The 24,057-nt window shown below is 37.0% G+C and overlaps 1 protein-coding gene across 24 annotated transcripts in view; it reads right to left on the bottom strand.

Moving 5' to 3' along the window:
* Nucleotides 1-24,057, bottom strand: part of SOX6 (SRY-box transcription factor 6) — a 458,734-nt gene that overhangs the window by 270,798 nt on the left and 163,879 nt on the right. For 23 of the 24 annotated variants that reach the window (XM_050954523.1, XM_050954527.1, XM_050954538.1 and 20 more), the window contains one exon: nucleotides 10,409-10,652. In XM_050954523.1, coding sequence (XP_050810480.1) covers nucleotides 10,409-10,652 — 244 coding nt within the window. Of the gene's footprint in view, nucleotides 1-10,408; nucleotides 10,653-19,314; nucleotides 19,420-24,057 lie in introns of all 24 variants that reach the window. The other variant, XM_050954541.1, reaches the window with a different exon arrangement.

Below are 24,057 nucleotides of genomic sequence, written 5' to 3'. Positions count from 1 at the left end.
AAAAGACCCTCCTCTTACGCTCACTGATTTTCATAGACACTATCAGGTGTACTCAATCTTCCAGACAAACACATGTCCATTAATACTAACAGAACCCTATATTCCTATTTTAAACATTAGGAAAGAAAAATAGATGCCACATCCTGGATTCTGCAGCCTCACAGTGAAATGGATCCTGCAAACCTGGGGAGAAATATTCCAGCTTCATCTGCTGAAGGCCCAAACCGCACTGGAATTATTGTGATTCTGTTCTGTTGTTGAGGTGGAAAGCAAAGGGTTACATCTTGGGACTCTGCATCCTGGTGCATCCCACAGAACCAGAAACCATGGTAGTTCTCTATTAGGGACTATGGTGAAGGCTTTGAGTGGGCCAGTAGTTTGGTGAAGTGCATGAATCCACCGGTCACAAACTCTAGGCAGGAAAAATACAGAAGCTTGTGGTCACTGATAGAGGACCACTCCCAACTTTTATTCTAGTTCTTGTATTTTGTACAGGGGACACATATTTTACCCTCTATACGAGGAGCGGCAATACTTATTTACCCTCTGAGCCACATGCAACAATCTTCAGAAGTCTGAGAGCCGCAGGACATGCACAACCTGCCCCACAGGGCAGCACCTGCCAGGGCACAGGGCTTCTGCCCCAATGCCCTTCCGTGGAGATAAAGTCCTTAGACTCCCCACACTTAGTAGGGCAAAATCCCCCAGTCCCACCACCCCAGCACAGGGCAGAAGCCCAGTCCTACCAAACTGATGTAGGGCAGAAGCACCAAGCTTCCACCCCGTCCAGTCTGGTAGCTGGAGAATGAGGGGCACATGAGGAGCTCCACAAGCCGCACTTTAACTGTAAGAGAGCCACATTCAGCTCGCGAGCCACAGTTTGGCCATGCCTGCCCTATAAAGATGGGAGAAGGAGCAATATTGTGGACAAAAATAATAGGCAGAAGACTCTAGAAAATTAGGGAAAAGTGTTAGTTTATAATGTAAGAGTTTAACTTTTATTACAAATGTTCAAACTTTGATTGTAGGCTGCTGACTGTCAATCATATCTTGTTCAATAGCCAACAAGAAAACACAAACTGTTTCCACTGGAGTTCAACAAAAACACTAAGATGAATGGCCAGAAAAAAGTGGAAAACAAATATCAGTAACATAAAATGTGTTCATTGCATTCCTTTATTTCCATGTGGCTGAGGCTTTTCTGTTATAAAGGGATATTTATCAATCTGTGCGTTGAATGGGACACATGTAAACACCCCAGGAAAGTTGGATATCCAGAGTGGTTTTTATTCCAAGTACTAGCAGCATGCTGGTACTTTGAGCCAGATTGGAGTTAACATATAATGAAAACAAATGTTAACAAAATCATTTCCAATCACTATATTAAAGGTTTCCCTTTTCAAGAGCTCTAATGAAACAGAATTAAGAGAAATGAAATGTCTACATGATCATTTCTAATTTTCATCTGATTATAAAAAAAGTTTTATTAGGAAAGATTTGTAATTTATATTTAAGGCTTGAGAATGACTTGCCAGGAGCTATTGAGGGAACATCATTTGTAAAGCCTAGACAATTTATGCTAAGTGAGAAGATAAATGGTAACAAGTGGGCTAAAATCTGAAGCCTTTTCCTTTGCATTTACTCAAGTAAAACATCCATAACTCACTCAGATCTGCCTGATTAAGGACTGAACACGAATTGAGAACTTGGATTTAGCCCTTTACCAATTTCTAAAAAGTCAATAATATAAAATAAAATAAAATTCACCGTGTATCCTATTCTAAGATAAAAAATAATGGGCTAAAGTAACAAAAAAGAAATTTAGTTTAGATAAAAGATGTAAAAGTTGTGCTGGATAAGACTCAGTCTAGTGAGTTATATATGGCACAATGAACGGAACCATTCAAGGCAATATTAGATATGTATGTGGAAGGAAGAATACAGGGTCTTTCCTGCTTGATATAAAATTTAATTGGCCAACCAAAGCAGTCCCTTCCAACTAGAGATAGGTAAAACTGGAGAAAACCAAAACCTCCTTCATAATATGAAGGAGCAAAGGCAGAGATATAAAAATTACCAGTTTGACAGGCATTCCGCTCACATCCCAAAACAGAGAGAGGTTTCAATATAGTCAAACACAGTGAACGATCATTGAGGTGGGGCAATAAACCCGTTGTCAGGTAATATCCTGCCCATGTTTTGATGCATAAGGGTTGAGCGCTGTAGGATTCTCTTGATCTTCTGAATCCAGTATTATCATCCAATTGGATTTTAGGTTTGGCAATACAGAACCAATACCTTTCAGCCATGTTGTGGCCTGGCCTTAAACTTCAGTTAAATCTGCCCTTAATAAGAAAAAGTTAATGGAGGGAAATGCTACTCACTATTAGATAAGGCATGTTGCAGGGTATATTAGTTTGTCACAAGTATACAGTCCTTCACTAGTATCTATTAAGTTATATCATGCTCTTGTTGGTTTAAAATGTTTATTTATACTCTATGTGGCACTGAGAAGTGGAGTGCCATATATAAGCAGTGTGCTTTAATGAAATATCTATGGAATGAGACAGAGTTCAATCATTGTCTGATCTGAAATTGAGGAGGCCTTAAGATCAGTCTGAATACTTTTTGGTGTATACAGAGAGACACTTAAATATTTGCACTCTATGTACTTTGAAGCAGCCAAGTAAAGCAAAGGTTGTATGGTTTGGGAATAATAGATTACCTGGTATACACTGAACCTGCTCACAACGGGCTTTTTTTCAGGTCCAATTTAATGCTAACTGTACTGTAAATTTCAGAATAAAAACATATTTTAGCAATATTAAATACACATACAGGCCCCTCTTTGTACACTGTGACATGTCACATGCTACATGCTTTTTGTGTGTCTTTTAGTGTTTGCAGTGGAACGTGTGCAGAAAGCTAGCCTGATGCATAAAATACTTGTATTTCTTTAAGGTAAACACTGCTGAAACATTTGGGACATTGAAATAAAAACAAGACATTTATGAGACATAAAGGTATCACTTAAAACTGTTGTGAATTAAAAGAACACTGGCTGAATCCCAGAACAGATAATCCTTATAAATATGCAGGAATGTTGTAATCTGTATGTGAACGATCTGATGTTCATATGACACAGTACCTTAGGAGATTCATATTACACTGACTGCTGTCTGAGTCCCAGTCACAGGATTTTCATGGCCTCAAAGATTAAAATAAATACATGTATCTTTCCTGCCTCCATGAAGACATTTTATGTACACAGTTTTATTATACTGAACAAAGATACCAAAGACTGATTTTTCTTGAGCTGTCAAAGTACAAAAGAAATGCAAAAAGTCCTTGCACAGATGTAGTACAGTGCTGAATTTTATCTTTTGGCAGGTGCTCAATATGCAGCCCACATAATCACATGTTAATGATTGGAGTGTGTTAATCAGCATGCATACCTGATTCCTTCTTGCCCAAGGAAAAAAAATCAAACAATTTATAGCATGTTAATGCTTCTACTTTTGAAAAATACATTGTAAATATACAGAACTGGGGGAGAGGGGGATTTTTCAAACACTGCTTTATAAAGAGATGAAATGGTCAAATAAAGGGTCTATAGATTTGGACTGACCAAGATAAAAACTAGGAGTCCTCTGTGAGGTATTCAGGTGGTGATTAACTCAGTTTTAACAATATTCTTCCAAGAACATAGGGAAAATAGTTAAAGTAACCACCTAAGTTTTAAAAATGTTTTACACAGCATCAAGAATAAAAATACAATAACTAGTGTACCAAAATAGTAATTATCTGATTCCCCACTAAACAAAGTTAATCACCTGTTTAGTTATCCTTACAAAACACGTTATCCTGCACTTTACTGAGGGAACTATTTTGTTCTGTTACTTTTAATTTAAAAGGTAAACAATGTTCTACTCCTGATTCTAATATAACCAAGGCCCCAATCCTGTAAATATTTGGACATGTGCTTAACTTTATGTACACAAATAGTTCTACTGAAGTCAAGTTAAGCACATGCCTAATTGTTTGCAGATCACAGACTAACACAAAAAAAGGGATCCAGAGCCACAAATAGCTTTTAAAAAAAACACATCTATCTTTTTTGCATTATAGTTGCCCATACAGATGCACATAATAATAGAGAAATAGAATGAAGCATGTAATTTTCCTTTTAGCACTTGTTATTTTCAACAAAGACTTTGCATCTGTGTAATCGAGTGTAAAGTGTTTATCTATCTGGACATTTATTCCATACTCATCACCTGGCACCCTACAAAGATTCTCATCATTGTGGATTCGCAGTTGATGCTCATATAGATGTGCACATACAAATAACAGTTTACCTAAGCAATTCAGCTACTGAGAACTCTTGCAGACACTGAATTGGAGGTTCAGTTTATACCTGCATCTAGCTACCAAGTCAATTAAAAATGTGGGTATTTTTAAATAAATTATAACTTTGACATTGAGAATTTGAAGCCATTAACTGATATAACAACATAATACCAAACAACCATGACAAAGCTTAATAAGTCTGAAAATTATTGAATTACCTCTTCTGAAAATCCAGAGCTGAAGTACATTTCTTTTAAAGTTAAAAACTGCTTTTATACTAAAGGAAGTCTAGTATCATTTGTTTCTGGTTATCAGCAATGAGGCATTAAGGCCTACATAGTTCCACCAACTTCTTTTATCTTTCTGACATTAGTAGTTTTTCTGAGGCTATAGAAAGTTAAACCGGATAATTGTTGGCTTAAAAAAACTACGTAAAAGATAACAAATAAAGATAACAAATACAATATCAGGTCTATTCTCTACTGTGTGCAATATTCCCATCAACATTGATGAGTCATGTGCACAGACACAGCAAGAGCTGCAGACCTATGAGCTTGCTTAACATGAAATCTGCAACAGATATATAATATTGATGTTATTACTATGTAAAATATATGACAGTTCTCTCATTTGACATATAACCCAATGAAATCAATGCCCGTTCCAAACGCCATCACCTCTGTTTGATTATATAAAATGTAGGGGATAAAATAGCACCATGTATGTAATAAGCCTGTAATGCCATAATGTGTTTGCCTTCTCATGCACAAAGCACCTGTGTCCCAGATAACACTATCCTTTGGACCATATTCTGTGCTGTGGCAGGAGGCACAGCACAGACAGTGTAGATGAGGGGGAAAAGAGGTCTTTATGCAAGTTTGTATCTTATTAATTATAGAATATCAGGGTTGGAAAGGACCTTAGGTCATCTAGTCTAACCCCCTGCTCAAAGCAGGACCCATCGCCAGACAGATTTTTGCCCCAGATACCTAAATGGCCCCCTCAAGGATTGAGCTCACAGCCCCTAGGTTTAGCAGGCCAATGCTCAAACCACTGAGCTATCATTCTCTCTCAGAAGCTGTCTGCTCCAGAGGCCAATATAGCTCCCTGCATAAAACATAGCCCAAGTAGCTCATCTCCCCATGACTTCCTTTGGGCTACCGACACATCTTAGCACAGCTGTAGTGCAAAATGCTATAGCACTCCCCACCCCCTGCTCCTGACACATCTTGTCTCAGTCCCTCCCCTGCCATGCCTCTTCAGCAGGTGCTGCAAGGAGTGGGGCAAGAGGAGCTCCTGTGAAGGGGGAATTCTCCCCAGGGCCATTACTACTGCTTTACAGACCATATACACCACTAGAGTGTCATATAGAATCAGAATCTCGCCCTTTGTTCTCCTCCCACATGTATTTAGCAGAGAAGATCCTGCAACATGAAGTCAGACTCCAGGTTTCATTCAGTTAAAGGTGTGTGAATTTAGAATCCCACTGCAGACCTAACTCTAATACTCAGAATCATGGGAACATACCATATAATTTGTCATGGTGGATCAGACCATTTGTTCATCTAGTCTTGTGGCCTGTCACTGACACTGCCTATACCTGATACTTCAGATTAAGGATAAAAGCCTCATAACTGACCTGGGTAAATTGCTCAAGGTTCTACATGGGAGTGGGTGTACAGGAGAGGGAATTGTTTCCTGGCCCCTGCAGTGAATGAAGTGTGAATCATGATTACCACTTTTTTAACATGGCTAACTACCAGTACAAATAATATTGGTCATAAAATTATCCAGCTACTTTTTAAATCTAGCTACAATATTTAACACTATCGTCTTCCTCTCACTCCTCCCCAACCTCTATCACAAACTGTTCCTAATCAGTTTCCACAAGGAAATCATTTTTCAATGCAATTTATAAGCTTTATACATGCCACTTGCTAATCCCTCCCACATGGGAGAATGCAGTGTGCCTTCTGTATCTTCAAGCTCGCACAATTGTTGTAATTTTTCCTCATTCCTTAAGTTTGAGGCAGTTGGGGGCAGGGGGCTGTTCGGGTTTTTTGTTTGTTTTTTTCCTCCAGAAAGGGAGAATTTAGCCCTTCACCTAGGAACAATGTTTTTTGCTAGCAGATTTATCAACAGAAATAAATATCCACACCTCCGGCCATTTTTATTTTAAGTTAAAGTTAGAAATATAGTGAGAATGTCTCCAGCTCTGCAATGGAACATTGCAGGACCAAATCCTTCTATAGTTCAATTCCCGCTCACCCCCCTCTGTAAAATCAAATGGGTGGGTGATATGATACTTGTAGTGTAAGACATCACAGGTCTGACGTTACAGTTGTTACACATTGCTGAATCTGTCAAATGAAAAGGGAGCACAAAGGGAATCTCCAAATGCAGCTGCTATTTTTCATTTGTTAAACCCTTTTATTACACATATAAGTACACAGCTGGGAAATACTATAGAGTGGGAGTTAAAACAAAATATTTTGGCTTCCAGACATTCAGAATACACAAAGGACTCAGTGGAAAGCAATGTCTGATATCAAAAGGGAGTGAAAGTTTGAAAACATTTCTAGCCAGCATGGGTTTGGTTTTTTTTTTAAATGATAATTCAAAATGTTGTTTAAAAGGTATCTTATATTACAGAAAGTGTTGCATTCAATAAATACTGGAAACAACTTCTTCAATATTTTCTTAGACAAATTTTCATATTGTAATATCTATTTTCACTAAAGAGCCATATAGCCCTCATCTCTGCACAGGGCTGCATACTGTACACTGCATATACCAAAATTCCCACTGATCTTTGAGAGTCTTGAGAGTACAAAGAAGGTAAGGTTGCACATTTAATTAGATAACACACTAAAAGCCAAATTCTTCCTTTATATATATGAATGCAATACCCATTGAATTTACCACCCTGTAAACAGACAAGGCATGTTAATGGTGCATTTTAATCCCAGAATGACTGGGGGGTTTTTTTAGAGTAAGAGGGTGTAAGCAGGTGCCTTTCCCAACCTGCTTTACAACATAACCAACACTCTGAAGTCAAAAACTGACTATCTTTCATGGAGTTCGGTTTTATTAACAAAGAAATTAGCAGCATGCAGCTCAAACAATTTCCCCAGGTTTAGCAGCTTCTACAGTTCCTATCTCATAACTGCTCAGCACATCCCCATCCTTTCTCTAGAGAGTTACTCAATCCTGATATAAGGAGCTGGAGTAAACAGCCACCTGTATTGGTGAGTTATTAGAACTCTCTTAACCTTTCCCCAGCAAGATCAGCAACTGCTAGTAAGTTGGGTGTTTCAAGCAAACAGAGACAACTAACAGGAGTAAACGAGATTTGCACATAAGGACCCAGGGCAGAATTTGGCTCTTTGTCAAAAATATTAAATAAGCTGTTCTGAGTGACAGCCTCACCTTGTAAACATTATTTTTAAAAAAATGAAGATTTTTCGCAACTTCTATGTTACAATCATCAAAGTAATGTTCCCTAAGCTTTCTCTGGTTCCACAGAAGATCAGCTGGAGCATCATTGTTGTGTTTGTTTTAAATTCAACTGACCTGATCTAAAGCCTTAGAACTTCATTTTCACTTCTGGCCAGACCACTTAAGTTATACCTAGTCTTTCTTAGGCAAAAGTTCCCACTGATTCAGTTGAGCTGTGCCTGAATAAAGACTGCTGGATTTCACCCAATGGAGTTGTGGGACCAACTAATGATTTTCAGGAACTTTATCAAACTGTATGATGTAGTATTTTCGGAAACAAGGGAGGAAAACCAGAATGCCAAGTCACTCAAGCAAAGTTCATGCACCTGTTTCTGAAACATGATAGGCAAGAGAGCGACGTGTGGCTGTTCAGTCTCCTCAGAGGTACAGCAAATGTTGGCATGAAAGTGTATCATTCCAAAAGAGAGAAAATGGAAATTACATTTTGCCATTATAAATGTAAAATCATTTTAAATTACTGTGCACAAGCAGGATATTTGATTTTGACTGAGGTACTAATATATTTCTCAGCACACAGCCTGAGTATATTGCCTGTGCCCTGTGGCATTCCAGGAAGGTTGAGAATTCCTTCCTTCCAGATGACAGAGTCACTCCATGACTGCTGCTGCTGCCCTGAGGTTTCGACTCCCATTGCACATATGTCCCACTCTGGAATGGGTGGGAATGGCTCATAAGAACATAAGAACAGCCATACTGGGTCACACCAAAGGTCCATCTAGCCCAGTACCCAGTCTTCTGACAGTGGCCAATGCCAGGTGCCCCAGAGAGAATGAACAGAACAAGTAATTATCAAGTGATCCATCCCCTGACACCCATTACCAGCTTCTGGCTCAGACTCATCTTTTTTTCAACATTTCTGATCAACCTAGCTGTGTCTCAGTTTCCCTGTCTATAAAATGTAACTAACTGAGAATTACTGTGATATGTTAATTATTGAATGTCTTGAGAACATATGCAATTAAAATGAGGTTCTATTCCAATATCTAGGAATTTTCTATAACAGCCATTACCTGGGTAATTATATATAGATATATGTGCTCTATGACCATTCTGGTCTATCTTTACAAACAACAGAAAATATCACACATAATTTCAGTTAAAATCAAGGAGACTTTTATCTGTTTTGCAACTGAAGCATCAAACTGTTAGTGACTTTTTAAACCCTAATCTTGCAATGAGTTATACACAGACTCAATTTGTGACTTATTGCTTAGACATCATTTTCCTGCTCTATTTATATAATCTGAATTCATCCCAATTAATTTAATAAGTGTTATTAATACTACAGAAATACTTAGCATATATTTAGTGCCTTCATTCCCAGCATCAAACAGATGAATGATTTAAGTCTCCCAATATCTGTACAGGATAAATCATTATCATTATGTTTCTAACCTAACCATGAAATAAATGCATTATTATTTATGAGTATTTAAATGTATTATGATGATGGTAGTACTTAGTCTTCAAACTTAATGAAAAAAATAATTCTTTATAGATCTGACAAAATCACAAGAGCAAAGAAAAGGAAGGCCTTTCACTTTAGCTTATTTGTGTGAATTTAGTGCTTGTGAAAGGTACTGGTTTGAAAACCAGAGTTCTCCATCCACAGAACAGATACAATCAGAAGCAAATATCCAGTCCATACACCTTGATTCTGCTCAGCAAGGGCAAATACACAGGTAAGAAGTTCATCAAATCTCCATGTGCATTCAGCTTTTGGCAGTTCCGTTGAGACTCCCAGTTAGTTTCAATCATAATGGTGTTTTTGTCACATGGATGTCTGTCCAATGGGATAGACAACACCAAATTCATCTCATATAAACCACTGAACAAATATCAGGCAGTGACAACTTTTGGCCGCTGATAATCTTGTTTGTATTTGAACTGGTGATCTAGAGCACAAAAGGCTTAATATGCAGTCAACAATCTCAAACCATTTGCCCTTCACAAAAGGCTGCCATTTCCAATAAACATAATGAGTTGTGGTATCAGCCCAGATGTTAGCCTCTGTGTTCCAGTGTCAGACTATGAATGTTCTCACTCTAGTGGGTTTCACTGAGAAAATTAATATTAAATTTATTATTTGAAGTTGAATATGCACTGTAGACAAGGGAAGGCCCTTCTTTAGAAACATATTCAAGTTTCTTTCTGCCTTCAACAGCTCCTGTAGCCCAATTAGATGGACAGTCATGAGCTACACTCTTCTTACTGAAATTAATGTGCAAATATATGAGCTAAAGAGGTTATGACATAAATCAGGGGATGACTGGAAACATGATAAATAGATGCATTTCCCTCCTGAAGGTGAACTCATCATATGATCTCATTCATATAGACCTGTATACTTAACAAGATTATACAATTATAATTTATAATTATTCCATATTGATGTTGATCAATTACTACGCCTGGCATCTTACCAATTAGAAAGTTTCACATCTATGAAGGATTGCACAGAATAGGCTCTTCAAAATGAGAGGTGAGGAATCTTCTGAAATACTAAATTAAAAAAGCTGCATATAAAAGGGAAACTTACCATTCTATGCTGGGCTGAGATAACACTGTCCCAGTCGGCGTCTTGTTGGATGGTGGTAACCAGAGTCGGTAGCTCATCCGAGTGAGGTTTGCTGTGCATTAGGGTGTGTAGAGGCAGATGGGAGGCCACGTGATGATCATTGTTGCCCTCTTCCTTGTCTCGTGATGCTAAATCCTGGGTCATTGCTTCCTCTCCATCAGCTGCACAGGCAAATGGAGAGGTGGCCTGCTTGGAAGACATTCTTCTGCAGAACAACAAAAGAGGGCAGGACATAAGATTTTACTATTGAGTACCTGGATGAAGCTATAGATCAAAACATGAAAATTGGAGGCAGACCCTTATGTACATGAGTAGTCCTTTCTCATTTAGGTCATCCCACTGTAATCAATAGGACTACTTGCAGGATTAAGGGTTTAGAGGATCTAGATCCTTGGTCATTTAACAGGTTCCTCAGAAGCCCAGAACATTTCAGTTTTGTGATAAAGGGCTCCAAATGAAACATTGTATTGACTTATCCTGTGTCATCCCATTTACACACACTTGTAAGATGGTATTATTTTCTCTCGCCTTAATAGAATGATGACTCTTCTGTACATGTATATTCTGTTAAATGTGTCAATGGGCCCAGTCCACTAAACTTTTACTCCCATGAACAGTCCTACTGCCTTCAGTTGACTTCTATGGGATTACTTGCGTAAATAAGGAGTACTCATATGAATGAGGGTTTGCATGATTGGATCCATTGCTTACTTTGATCCCTTGCATGTGGAATTTGTTTTCTTCACAGATGAGACTTTCTAACATTAGCTGTTCCAAAGAAGTACTATGATTTGTTTGTTTAAAGCTTTACCATCTCTGAACTGGTTTTAAATTGCATCCAGTTTTACCTTTTGGAAAGGGCTCTGAGATATTCACTTGAAGGGTGCTATAAAACTGTAAGTGGCTTATTGAACGAATGACTGATAATGTATGATTAGTCTTGAGGCAATCTTCTGCAGTTTGACTTAAGTGCCTGAAATAATTAATTATATTTCCATCTTTATTAGATATTGAATAGAAGATACAAAGCATTTGAAAGAATTCAGTTAAATCTGAGTGTCAAGTTGTAATAAATAAGTATATTTATTTAAAAGGGCATTCTCCTAATAACAACTTCTTAATGCCATTCTATATGCAAACAGTTTTATGTTACTTAAATTAAAATGTAAATTATTTCAATTCAAAATTTTAAACCACTTTTTAAAAATTTCTAGTGAAAATAACCACAACTGTCAAAGCAGACATCTAAAATATATTAGATTTTATTTTTTTTTTACAGTTTTCAGTAACTTTATAATATCTGTAATACTGAAATTGCTTTGGAACTAAGGAATAAGATCTCCACCTTAATTGCTCTTTAGCAATAATTGATTTCATACCATTTCTTTAAAAATGCACAAATCAGTTAACATAGGAAACCACATGAGCATTTTTCAAATTAGCAAATCATTAACTCGCTAGTACTGTTTCTACAGACAAATAAATACTGATTAAAGGGTCTGGAAATCTGAGACTAACAGTTAAATTTACAAATGTGTCACATGCTTTCATGAATATTACAGTGAAGGAAATATCAAGTGCAAAGAAAAATAATTAAGTTAATTCCAATTTAAACAGTACTTTTTATGTAGCAGCCCATGTTTCACATAGGATTTAACAGCTAATGCTAAATTTCTCACAATTAATGAGGGCGCTCAGATTTAGTATTCTACAGTGAAAAAAATTAATATAGGAACAGCTAATCTAATTATGCACAGTTCTAAATAAAAGTATTACAAGCTTTAGAAGTGCTTTGATACATATTAAAATGCTGATACCTATTTAGAATAACCATTCTATAAATAATGATAATCCTGCCTCAACTTGATACCAGTGGTGGGGGAGGGGATAAAGGTTTGCATTTCCTTTAAGAGTATTAAAGTTGTCAATGAGTAGAATTGAGTGAATATAACATTCATACTCCACTAAATAATACATGTTTACGGTGCACATAACAAGCGGAGAGTTCAGAAACTATTAGTGTGACAGGTATTTCAAGAGGTCCTGGTTCATAATTACTGTGACCTAAAATAATGAAAAGGTTAAGATATATTGAGAGATTTAGTTCTATATTTCTGATTACAATCATCATGTTAATTTACTCATTCGCATGACAACATAATAAATTTACTATGGCTTCATACAATTTATAAACTGTGCATTTAAAACTGAAAGTCACAATTTGCATTTAAAAGTGAAAGTCACAAACTGCATTGACTTCACTCCTTAACAAACACCATTCTTGTTATAAACTGAACTGGCTTCCTCCAATAGCAATAGCTAGGGTTATTTTTTCAGTATAAATTAATCATGACACAAAACCAGAAATGAAAATGTCTCTTAAGAATAATTTAAGTACAAATTGCACCAATGAATAATAGTGCACAATCTTAATTAAACACAACTGCAGCTGTGAAAATAGGCTAAATCTGTCCAAAGCTATGAGTTGGCTTTAAAGGCTGGTTTGTTAGGGAGTGTTTTCTTAAGGAAGGCTGGGCCCCCAGTCTTAATCAGCCAATAAATTATTTCCTGCAATTACATTAAATAGAAAATTATCTTCAAATTGGGAATGTTAATTGAAAATCAAAATTCAGAGTGAAGTTTAGAAATTACATGCTGAATATAATTAGTCTAGAAAGGCTTCACCTCTATTTCATAAATAGGCTTTTGGTAATTCCTCAAGTGACCATTCACTAAAGCTACCTACTTGTAATATAGTAAAGTAGAAAAAAAATTTCTGTTATTATATAAATATCTATATTTATATATATATATACACACACATATATATATACACACACACACACACTTACACACACAAATATTATACTTAATTTAAGTTAATTATTTATAGAAAGGGAGAGAATGTGCCACCTCTAAAACATGCTAACACAGATACAGTCCTACAAACCTATAGCCACCAACCCCTCCCTGTAAGTTTAATTTACCTTTTTCTGCACTATATTAAACAGGAATACTCAGGTGTAAGAGCCAATTCCTGCCAGCTTGATCCATGGCAAACTCCTGTTTACCTCAGTAGGAGTTCTGCACATGGAAGACTGCGAGATCAGGCTCTAACCAAAGGCTGAATTTAACCCGTAATTTCCAAGGAGTATGATCAAATACTCCCACTGAAATAGCCCATCAGATTAATCCTTAGTTATTGTCCCATCAATCCACAAAACAAACTGTTCTGCTAAAATAAAATGTTGAAAAATATTATGGGTAGCTTATTTTTAACTATTAATTTTGCAATTTTAAACTTAAAATATTCAAAACTAACTTACCATAGTCCTTAATAAGGGTTATCATTTCAGTAGTAAAAATTAATTAGACATGTAAAAGGTGTCTCAATGTTGCTAATTTCCATTTTACCTTATTTTATTTTTGCTCTGTTATAAATTAAAATCAGTCAAATGATTTTTTTTTAATTTCTGTTCAAAAAAAGTCTCCCTAGTTATAACCCCTGAAAACAGGGGTTTATAATGGAAGTGCTGACACAACCCTAACTAAAGCAGCGCAAATGGTGCCGCTATAATACACAAAATCAAGTTCTATTATTCTAAACTATCCCCGCTCGTGGGGTTTTTCTTTACTGTGCTCCTAGCCAAACTGCTGAAGCATGAAAAATTTAAATGCAATCAAGTGGGTCCAATTCTACTTTACTAGAACAAGTGTCTACAGTGGTACAATCTTAAAACGAGATGCAACAGATTTGTTTGATGCTTTTCTTCTTTATTTTTTTAACTGTTTATTTATAATACTGTGCAGTGGAGATAAAATAAGGGGAAATTACACTCACATGATATCAGTGTATTCAACTACACAGCACACATTATAATCAGAGAGAAAAAAATATATTCTCACACTGGTAAAATTGACTGGTTAGCACAACTATCAGCAAGGCAAACAATATACCTACAGTATTTGAGAAAGATAGGTATGAATCTAGAATCATTTATCTGAAGTCCATTCCCCTATTCAGCTTTCCTAATTTGGGTTAAACAAACACAGGTTTGGGTTTTACAAAACCAAAACAAGACATCTCACTTTCAAACTGAGATGGACAAAAGTGGAACCATTTAGCCAAACCTCAGTGAAGTTGAGGAAATGGGAAGGGTTGGTAAATCGGGGTGCCAATTTCAACCAGCCTTGGTTTCCATGTTGTAAAGCCAAAATCCCAAGCGTGGGTCTGCGCCACTCCCGTATTTAATGTCAAAATGTATAAGCCTTAACTTTTACCCTGAGAAGAATTTGCCTGTCCGCTAATGGAGCCTGGCAGTCAGTCATTCTATACAAACATCACATATTTCCTTTTTCCTAAAGGTAATGCTTGTCACCCTTTCCCAAAACTACAAATGATTATAGAAACTTTTCATCTAAGGCTTTTCTATGGCCTGAAGTTCTTCAAATGATTTAAAGCTGCTTCCTTTAAATAACTAGGTGGCATGCCTAATACCAAAGGCATGTAATGTCTAAAACTGTCCATCCATTACTCACAGAAGGACCAAATGATGAAATGCTCCAGGGGAAATTAGGGATCAATTTTGGGTCCTAGCCAGGGGATATTTAAACCCAAATTACACAGCATTAACTCACAGACAACAATAATGTGAGAGCCTAGTCACAATTTAAGAATACCTAAACCATCTGATAACAATGAGCTATTGTGACAAGGGACACTTGTGGCTGACCATAGATTGCAATGGAATCTGAAGGCTCGTTTGTCCCACCCCATCAAAGCATTCATAAAGCTAAGTCTATAATCCCAATAGTACAGACGCAAGCTTTTGACAATGCCATGCCTCCTCTTCTTAAAGGTGGCCATCCTTATTTCCTCCCCCAAAACCCCAGTTTATCAACGCACTTAATCACACGTTTAACTTTAAGCATCCAAGCAGTCCAAATGACTTCAAATTGGATTGCTCACCTACTTACAGTCAAACACATGCTTAAGTGCTTTCATGAATCAAATGAATTAAACAAATGAATTATAAAAGAAACATTTTTCAGAAGTCCTCAAAAAAAATTAAATTAAAAGAACCATTTTTCCTTCTAACTTTTCACAAGAACTTCATGAAAGATGTTCATGAAAGATGCTACTCAGTTAAGCCTGGAGAGTGAAGTCCTCTCTCTCCACCAGGGCAGCAGAAATGGAAGTTTCTCCCATCCTTGTCAAATCTTACCCAAAGGGCCCTCTGCTACAGATCGACACCCACATCCATGACTGTGCCGCTCCTGGTTGCTTGCTCTCCTGTTCTCCCTCCCCATGGCAGGCTCCAGCACATTATGGAGGTAAGCCCTACATGGAACTTAAGAGTCAAATCATGAGTCCTTAGGCCTCCTCCTAAACTCAAGGCCTGCATCCATGAATCATGCCTTAACAGCTGACCACTTCTTATATCTGTGCAATCCCACCAATATCAACTATAGGCCAGATCCTAAATTGGGTAAACTGACAGAGCTCCAATGAAGTTACTGGAGCTTCAACAATTATTCTAGCTGAGGAACTGGCTCAGACTACTATAAACACACAGGGAAATTATCACTATTTGCCTTTGCTGTGGAAGGATCCCAATGTCTAGTTATGGGAGCATTCAAATATGACTTAAAGAAAAATGAAAATATTGTGCCAATAGCCAAATCATTTTGCAGCTCTGCTCCTGTAAAACAAAGTTATGTAGACATAACTCAGCAACATAATTCATTGTTTATTTAATGTTGTAAGCCGTCTGTCATGTAAAAATAAACAGTTATTTCCTAAAATTATAAAGTCCCACAGCTGATTGCAAAGAGCATTAGTAACAGGAATGAGCAGTTACTAAAATACTCACTACACTTGAAGTCCCACATTCCTACATGTGTCCCTACATACAAAACCTACATGGAGTTAGACTGATGACACATCAGCATCGGTGAGAATGAGAAGAGAGTGTGAGCTGTGCATAGGACTGAAAGCCAGTACTCCTGAATTCTACCCCTGGCTCTGCCATTGAGGTCCAGTGCGGCCTTGGGCAAATCAATTAAACAGTCTCTCAGTTTTCCCAGTCCCTACCTCAGAGGGGGTTATGAGGATTAGCTAGATGTTTGTAAAGCACCCTAAAGATTAACAGTGTTAAATTGATTCATGAGAAAGGTCATTCCACGAATTGCATTGGGAATAAGAGAGGAGGAAAGAAATAGATTAAAGGAATGGCAGTGAACAACATTAACTGCAGCAATCAAGACTCCAGCTAAGATAAACATCGAGCTAAGTAATATAAATGCAGCCTCCACAATACACACATTCAGGTATACCCACCTTTCTATTTACAAACCAGACAAATTACTCGTTACTAGAAATAGCCTGAATCACAAAATTTGATTCCATATCCACTTTTCCAAAACTAAGGAGCATTAAGATCTGGTCTCATCTCTACTTCATTCTCTCAGATGTAAAATATAGTATTTGCACAGCTTGTTGAATGATGCAAAAGCATTTAAAAAAAAAAGACTGCCATTCACCTTTTGCCATTGTTGATAATTATACTGACAGTGCAGTCAGGTACATTCCAAGACAGGTTAGACTAGATGACCCTTGTGGTCCCTTCTAAACCTATGATTCTATGTAAAATATTGGACTTTAAAAATGATTCTGTCTCTTTAACTGACTGTCAAAACCATTAAGAACTAAAAAAACCACACCGTACAGCCCCTGCAGACTTAATGGTGAAAATCCTATGCAAGCTATTTCTGGTAGGTGAAATGTTCCTCTTTCTTTATTCAGTATTAGTATTATTCACTGAGAATATGCAGCCCCACTCACACAGAACGCAGTGAAGGGCAGTGGAATACAGGATAATGACTTAGTACCCGAGATGTGTTCTTCTCAAGTCACAAAAGTTAATATTTTCTACAGCTTATTTTTAGCTGACAATATTGCTGTCGCTTTATTTATACAGCTTAAGACTGTTCTTTGGACTGGAGCTCATATGCCCTGGAATGCTTTGACTCATGAATTGTTTCTCCTGATAATGTTACATCACGCAACCACCTCTGTTTAATTGGTTAGTATTAGCTTCTCTGTGGTGACTGTGAGGACTTTAAAGTCCTATGACTGTGACATGTGTCTCTGGATATCCAATTTCCTACTGTTGCAAAAAAAAATCTGACTTCAAACAATCTTTACCAACGACCTTCCAACATGTGAACAATAGTGAGTGTACCAGCAGTTTATCCATCGTAACTTGTTAGAATTTGTTGCTTCAGGCAGCAAGTAATAGAACATACATTTTAATAAAAGTACCCCATTAACAATTAGATTAAAAAACAATGGTTGCTATAAATAAGCATTAAGTCGCAGGGTTTTATGGAAAGGAATGCTTAATTGTTTATCTAAAAGACTGCATAAATGGTTTGATAAAGGATGCCTAAAAATACTTAGAGGAATTTATTTCAACATGTTTAGACTTTGAGTCAACAATTCACATAAAAAACAGAAATAGCTTTTTACCCTAAGAAAACTAAAGTTCTTTTTTTAATAATTTGAAATCTGCAACTCAGTTCTTCAACCTGTAATGCGGAAGATCCTAACAGGTTGTTAATTAAATCCTTCTGACACTTTACAGGGTATATGCTATATTGGAAACATATAGGATAGATATGCTATAGTGGTATAAATATAATGTCTTTGTATATTTTCATCCTACAATCAATTTTCAGTAGCTGCACAGGATGCCACAAAATATAGTAAAGTTAGTCACAGAGTTGCAAACACAAAAGCTGATGTTCCATGACCCAGTGCCACTCAACACAGAATTGAGTGATACACATTATCTACAATCAGATTTTCCCCTCAATACTTTTGAGGCTCACTTCTAAGCTAAATACAGCACTTCTGTAATTCATCTTCTTTTCAGATAATGAAACAAAGTCTCAATTTCAGGCTCATCTGTAGTCAGTTTGCACTAAACCACCTAATTATTAAGTGGCTATAACAAGAAACAATGTTTCTGCAGTTCTGTAACAGATAATCTTCTTAATGAAAACCTTATAGTACAAGACTAAAAAACATTTCTAGCAGGCAAAGTATTTCTGATTCAGTAAAGGTTATGCAAGCATCAAAGCAGTTAAATATAGGTGCCAAACCACATTGCCAGGAGCTCTTAGTACTGTGAGGTAGTGTTACCTGACAGCTTGGTGAATATAAAATTACTTGTTTCTCCAACTGAAGACAATCAAATTGTCACCTTCCATTGTAATAATGCACAACTAGACATCAGCAAAGTGCAAACATAATTACCAGGAAGAAAACAAAACAAAAAAACAAAAATATCAAATCTAAATTTCTCTTAAGGGTAAATTCAAAAGGCTACTCAAAAAAGGAAGTTTATTTTAATACCAAATACTATGGTGCAACCCTTATTATTTAGCAATAAGATTTATAAGTCTTGCATTAAGTGAAAATGAAAAACAGCAGAAGGATTAATATATAAAAAGCATAAATACTGGTAAGAACCATCTCAGTGTCTCACATATGTACATATAAAATATTACACTAGTGCCCTGGTGCGCCTCCACAGATAAGTGTGCATCTGCTGCATTACTGTTATTATAAATGTCTATATCCAGGGGTTTATCTTTAACTCATAAAAAAGAACTCCAGACTGGAACCTGGAATGCATTGATTCAAACGACAAGCAAATTGCTTTTAGAACTAAAAAACAACTTTCAGTTTCAACTTGAAATTCCACAGATCGTTAATCTACAATGGGTATAAGTGATGTTCAAAATTTTAAGAATTTGAAGGACAGGGTTTTGGAATGGTAGGTTAGTTCATATGAACTAACATTTTCCACACAAATGCTTGAGGGTGTTCAGTATCTGGAATGTTTCTCCAGCAGTGATATCTGCATTTTGACAAGAGACATCATCATGAATGGTTCCACGGTGATCTGTGAAATCAAAGACTGAGTTTTAAAGATACTGTAGCTATGGACATGCTATGTCACACAAAATAGTGCCTTTTTAGGATTTACACATTACAAAGTTCCTTAGCATTTATTCATAAAATGTGATTTATTTTTAAAAACTGAGCCTTGGAAAATCTGCATTACATAGTGTTATGAGTCATATTTTATAAATTGCATATGTATTGATAAATATTCAGCACCCTTAAATAGGTATTGATATGATACACTACAATCTAGTGTGTAAATCCATCTTTTTTTAAGTCTTCTGACACAAGCAATCTCGTGTTTTCAGCAATGCTAGGGGAATCACAAAAACTAAAAAAGAACCAAAGAAATGCAAAGCTGACATTCCATCTTCAGCAATAGGCTTTGTCTAGTTGCAAGAATGGAGGAGAGAACATAAAGAGCTCCTTTCCCCACCTTGCACGGGGGCCAGACAAAGCCTAGCTCTTGTGCACAGAGAAGACGCAAACACTGCTCCAGACGAGCACAGAAATTGGTGTTAGCCTCCCAAAAGGGTGTGGAGAGAAGGGCATGGTCCTGCTCCTATATACACCAGCAAGCAGAGCTGCCCCCAAGTCCTGCAGCCAGTCTCAGGCCCAAAGTCTCCAGGAGCTCCAGATGGATCTCTACACCCTTTTCCCTCCCAACAATATTGCAAGGAAATGTCTTAAAGAGAAAATCTAGCCCCTAATTTGAACCACTGAGCCTAAGACTTAGATAGTACATATCATACAACATGGAAAGTTCCTCCTCTTCACTGTGTGGGTGCATGTCTCTCCACAGTTAAGAGGTTCACCTGCACATGTGAGCACTGCAGCTGATATCTGATAATACAGCATTACTTTCAAAGGACAGTGCGGCACCCTGAGGAATATTCAAGGAGCTATACAGGAAGATGTGGGGACAGCAAGTCCACTACATTCTTAAAGCGACAGCACTTTGCACATAAATTCATGAATGAGCATTTTACCCTTCAATAAGCAACAAGAAATAAGTCTAAAATGTCAGACTTTGATTTGATTTTGTGACTTCGGTGAGTTTGTTTTCGTTACAACTCTTATTTTTCTAAAGCCAGCTCATGTGTGTAACAAGATAGTGTTGTGGATAGTTTCCTTGTTCTGAACTGATGCCTAAACAGTACAATACCCTACATGCATACAGACTGTTCATCTTGCAGGATCTGAAAATGTATTTACAGAGCATATACAGGAATCACTTCATTCACTAGTGAACAGCGACTACCCCAAGGGTAGAAGGCCTCAGCAGTGCTTTAGGTGTGGGTTATGAAGAACGATGGGCAGCTGAAACTTCAGGGGAAGTTTTAAGCTGGCCAAATATAACTGCTTGATTGGCAATTTGGCCTAGAAGAGTACTGGGATAAACCCCTCTAACACTTATGCAGAAAAATATGCAGTGCATTCTTCAATGATCACAAACAGACAGGCTCCTCGATGTATGTGGACAATAAAAAGACCAGTTTCTAATTATATTTTAGATGAACAGATGAAAGCAACAGTTGAATAAGTTTGAACAGTTTGAAAGTTTCTGTAAAACGTTAAATAAATAACTAATTGTGTTCTCCGTAAATCAAAGGGACCAACTGCCATTAAAAAGGCATGAAAGATTTGAAGTTCAATTCACTGAAAGTTTCCTCATTTTTTGGACTGAATTTTAGGTATTTTTTCCTCTATCCTGACAAAGTATTTACTTTATTGTAGTTTTAACTGCCCTTTAGATCAAAAAATCTTTTTTTTTCCATGGATTATAGAACAAACTAAAGCTACAATTTCTAACACTTTAAATAAACATTTAGTACGACTAAGAAAATAAATAATTAAGTCTTTAGTTTAAAAATAAATTAAAATAATTAAAAACAGTGCTCCAATGTAAACATGAATGTCGTTTTAAAAAGGATTTTATTGGAACGTGTGGGTTAGGCATTGGAAAACATCACAGAATGTTAATGTTAGCATCCTGTAGACTCACAGGTAAAACCTAAATTGTTCAGTCATTCAATTTAGTGAGATCAACTAGAGTACAGCTTCTGTGTAGGGCACACTAATGCTGTTAATTGCATCAACTGCAAAAGAAGCTATAGTACTTTCCCCATACTTAAGGGTCAACCCTACAAATTGCCAAACACCTCCTGCGAAGGACTGAGAACCCTCAATTTCCACTGACTTCAGCAGGAGTTGAAGGCACACAGCACCTTGCAGGATTGATATGTAATTACTAGAAGAAAAGTGCAAAAGCAATCCTAAGGGGAAATGTGAATAATGATAAAATTATCAATTGTTCCCCAACCCCAAAGGTTCCATTACAATATTTTAAAAAATGCACTGAAATAAACATTACTAAGCATAGGGATGTATTAGAACAAAAAGGAAACCCAAATCCAGACAACCCCTGCACCAGAGCACCAAATAGAAGTTGTCTTCAGTGATTTGAAGTGCAGTTGTCTTCGGTGACAGTTCAAGAAGGGAAATATATATAACATTACATTTCCACTAATTCAAATTATTTTTTAAAATAACTCTTACCATTACCATTTGAAATTCAGTTAGTTCTTATACAACTGACTGCAGCTTGAGCACTGAAATGTTCTTTTATAGTGCGTGACGTGGTACATAACAGCTGAAATAAATAGCTCTCTATTGTGGTTTTCATCTCTGACCTGATTTTTCCTATGTTTTTAGGATACACCATATGATCTGTATTTGAAAATGAAGAATCCTAGTTTTCTCAGCACTGTCAATTTTTGCTCAAGGCTATATGTTGTAACAGTTTCCTGCTTGTGTATATCGGTAATAATTTATCATAGTCTGGTGAACAATATATAATATGTGCTGCTGATTACTTCTAAAGACAAAATCTAATGGTTTCATTTACTCCTGTACATTTGTTGTGAACTATCTCATCAATCTAAAAGTAAGGCATTTTCTGTATAAAATATGGGATTTTACTGGCTTCGATAGCAGTGTTGACATCCACACTGAAATTCATGAACGAGACACTCATTCTCCAGGGGTCTATAGGATAAAAAAGAGCCCTGCACTTATTTAAGGTATTGTGACATTCTGATAAAGAATTGTGACACGATGACATCATGGGCCAAATCATCAACTAGTATAAATCAAGGTAGCTGTATTGAAGTCAATAGGGCTTTTCTGATTTAGACCAGCTGAAGATCTGGCCTGTTGTATTTAAACTGCACGGAGAACACAATATTGGGCCATGACGTAATACAACATTGCCAGGCATTGAATAAAAATCATCAGGTGAAGATGCAAACGTTACACCATCAGGATAGATCACATGGCACTATAATAATTTTTTCCCCACAGGGCAAAGATAAATATGAGACAACCTGAGGGGATGATGTGGAATTTGCATTCAGAATGGTAGAAGACTGGTGTATCCTCAATATCCTTTCAAATCATTCTTCTTTAATTTGTTCAAAATAATATCAGGCATAAGTTCTTGGAATGAGCATTTTCAAAAATAATGACAGCAACTCCTTTGATTAGTATCAGTGGCAACATTAAACAATCATTTTACAACCTGCTGTAAATTCTAATATAATTTTATTTTTAATTTAAAAGCTGAATTTTCATTCCTTTTCTTTAGTGAAATGGGGGAAAGGGTACGGCAGCTCCCATCAGAGAGAGTCATGTGGGACATCAAAATATGTCAGCCTCCAGCACAGCATCCACAACTACTGAGCCACTAAAAATGGACTCCCAACTTATGGACTCTGTGGAATTCTCTCCACGCAGTCCAAGTTCCATACAGGGGAAGTATGTGAAGACTGTAGAAGCTGGGGAGGAGATGGCAAGATGGGGAGGGAGGTACATCCTTCTCCTTCCAAATCCATATAAATAAGGTGGCAAAAATACTGCCTCAGCCTTTATTATTTTTTCTGCTGAGCCATCCTCTCCCCTCAGAGTCTTGAGAGCTGCTGCAGCGAAAGGAAGGCCATGGTATTGGGGCTGAGGTAGAGGCAAGGGCGTTCTTATGGACGGTCTGGCCTCTTAAAGATGTGCCAGATTTGAGGATGAGCCCTGGTGACTTTTCTGGAGAAATGGACAAATCCTTATGTGGAGGGATCTGGGCCAATAACTTGCAACTTACATAATAGCTTGTCTCACAGGGATCCCAAAGCACTTTACAAACATTAACTGGTTAAATCTTTCAACTCTCCTGTGAGGTAGGTCCCCCATTTTAAAGATGGGGAAACTGAGGCACAGTGGCAGTTAATTGGCCCAAGGAATCAAAAGACATCAGTAGCAGAGGTGGTCTGTTCTAGTCATTATAAACTCCCCTCAAAAGGCGTACCTTGCAGCAAATAATGAATCTCAAAACACCTTATAATACTGTACAACTGAACAAGCACTTTTACATTAGGAAAAAAACTTTCAATATAATAATTTATATCAGAGAGTAGAGATATGAAGTCATATTTATTGCTACATCTCAGTCATTATCAATATACTATACCATGTCGCATGTGGTGGGAGGCAGGAGGAGTTGTTTGTCTACAATGAAATAGTGAATTCCTACAAAACATGACTGTGCTCCACATGCAGCTAGTGATTAAAGTGATTTGAAACTGAAAGC

This window comes from Gopherus flavomarginatus, chromosome 5, assembly GCF_025201925.1.
Source record: "Gopherus flavomarginatus isolate rGopFla2 chromosome 5, rGopFla2.mat.asm, whole genome shotgun sequence".
NCBI lineage: Eukaryota > Metazoa > Chordata > Testudines > Testudinidae > Gopherus > Gopherus flavomarginatus.
This window is presented reverse-complemented; position numbering and strand designations above follow the sequence as displayed.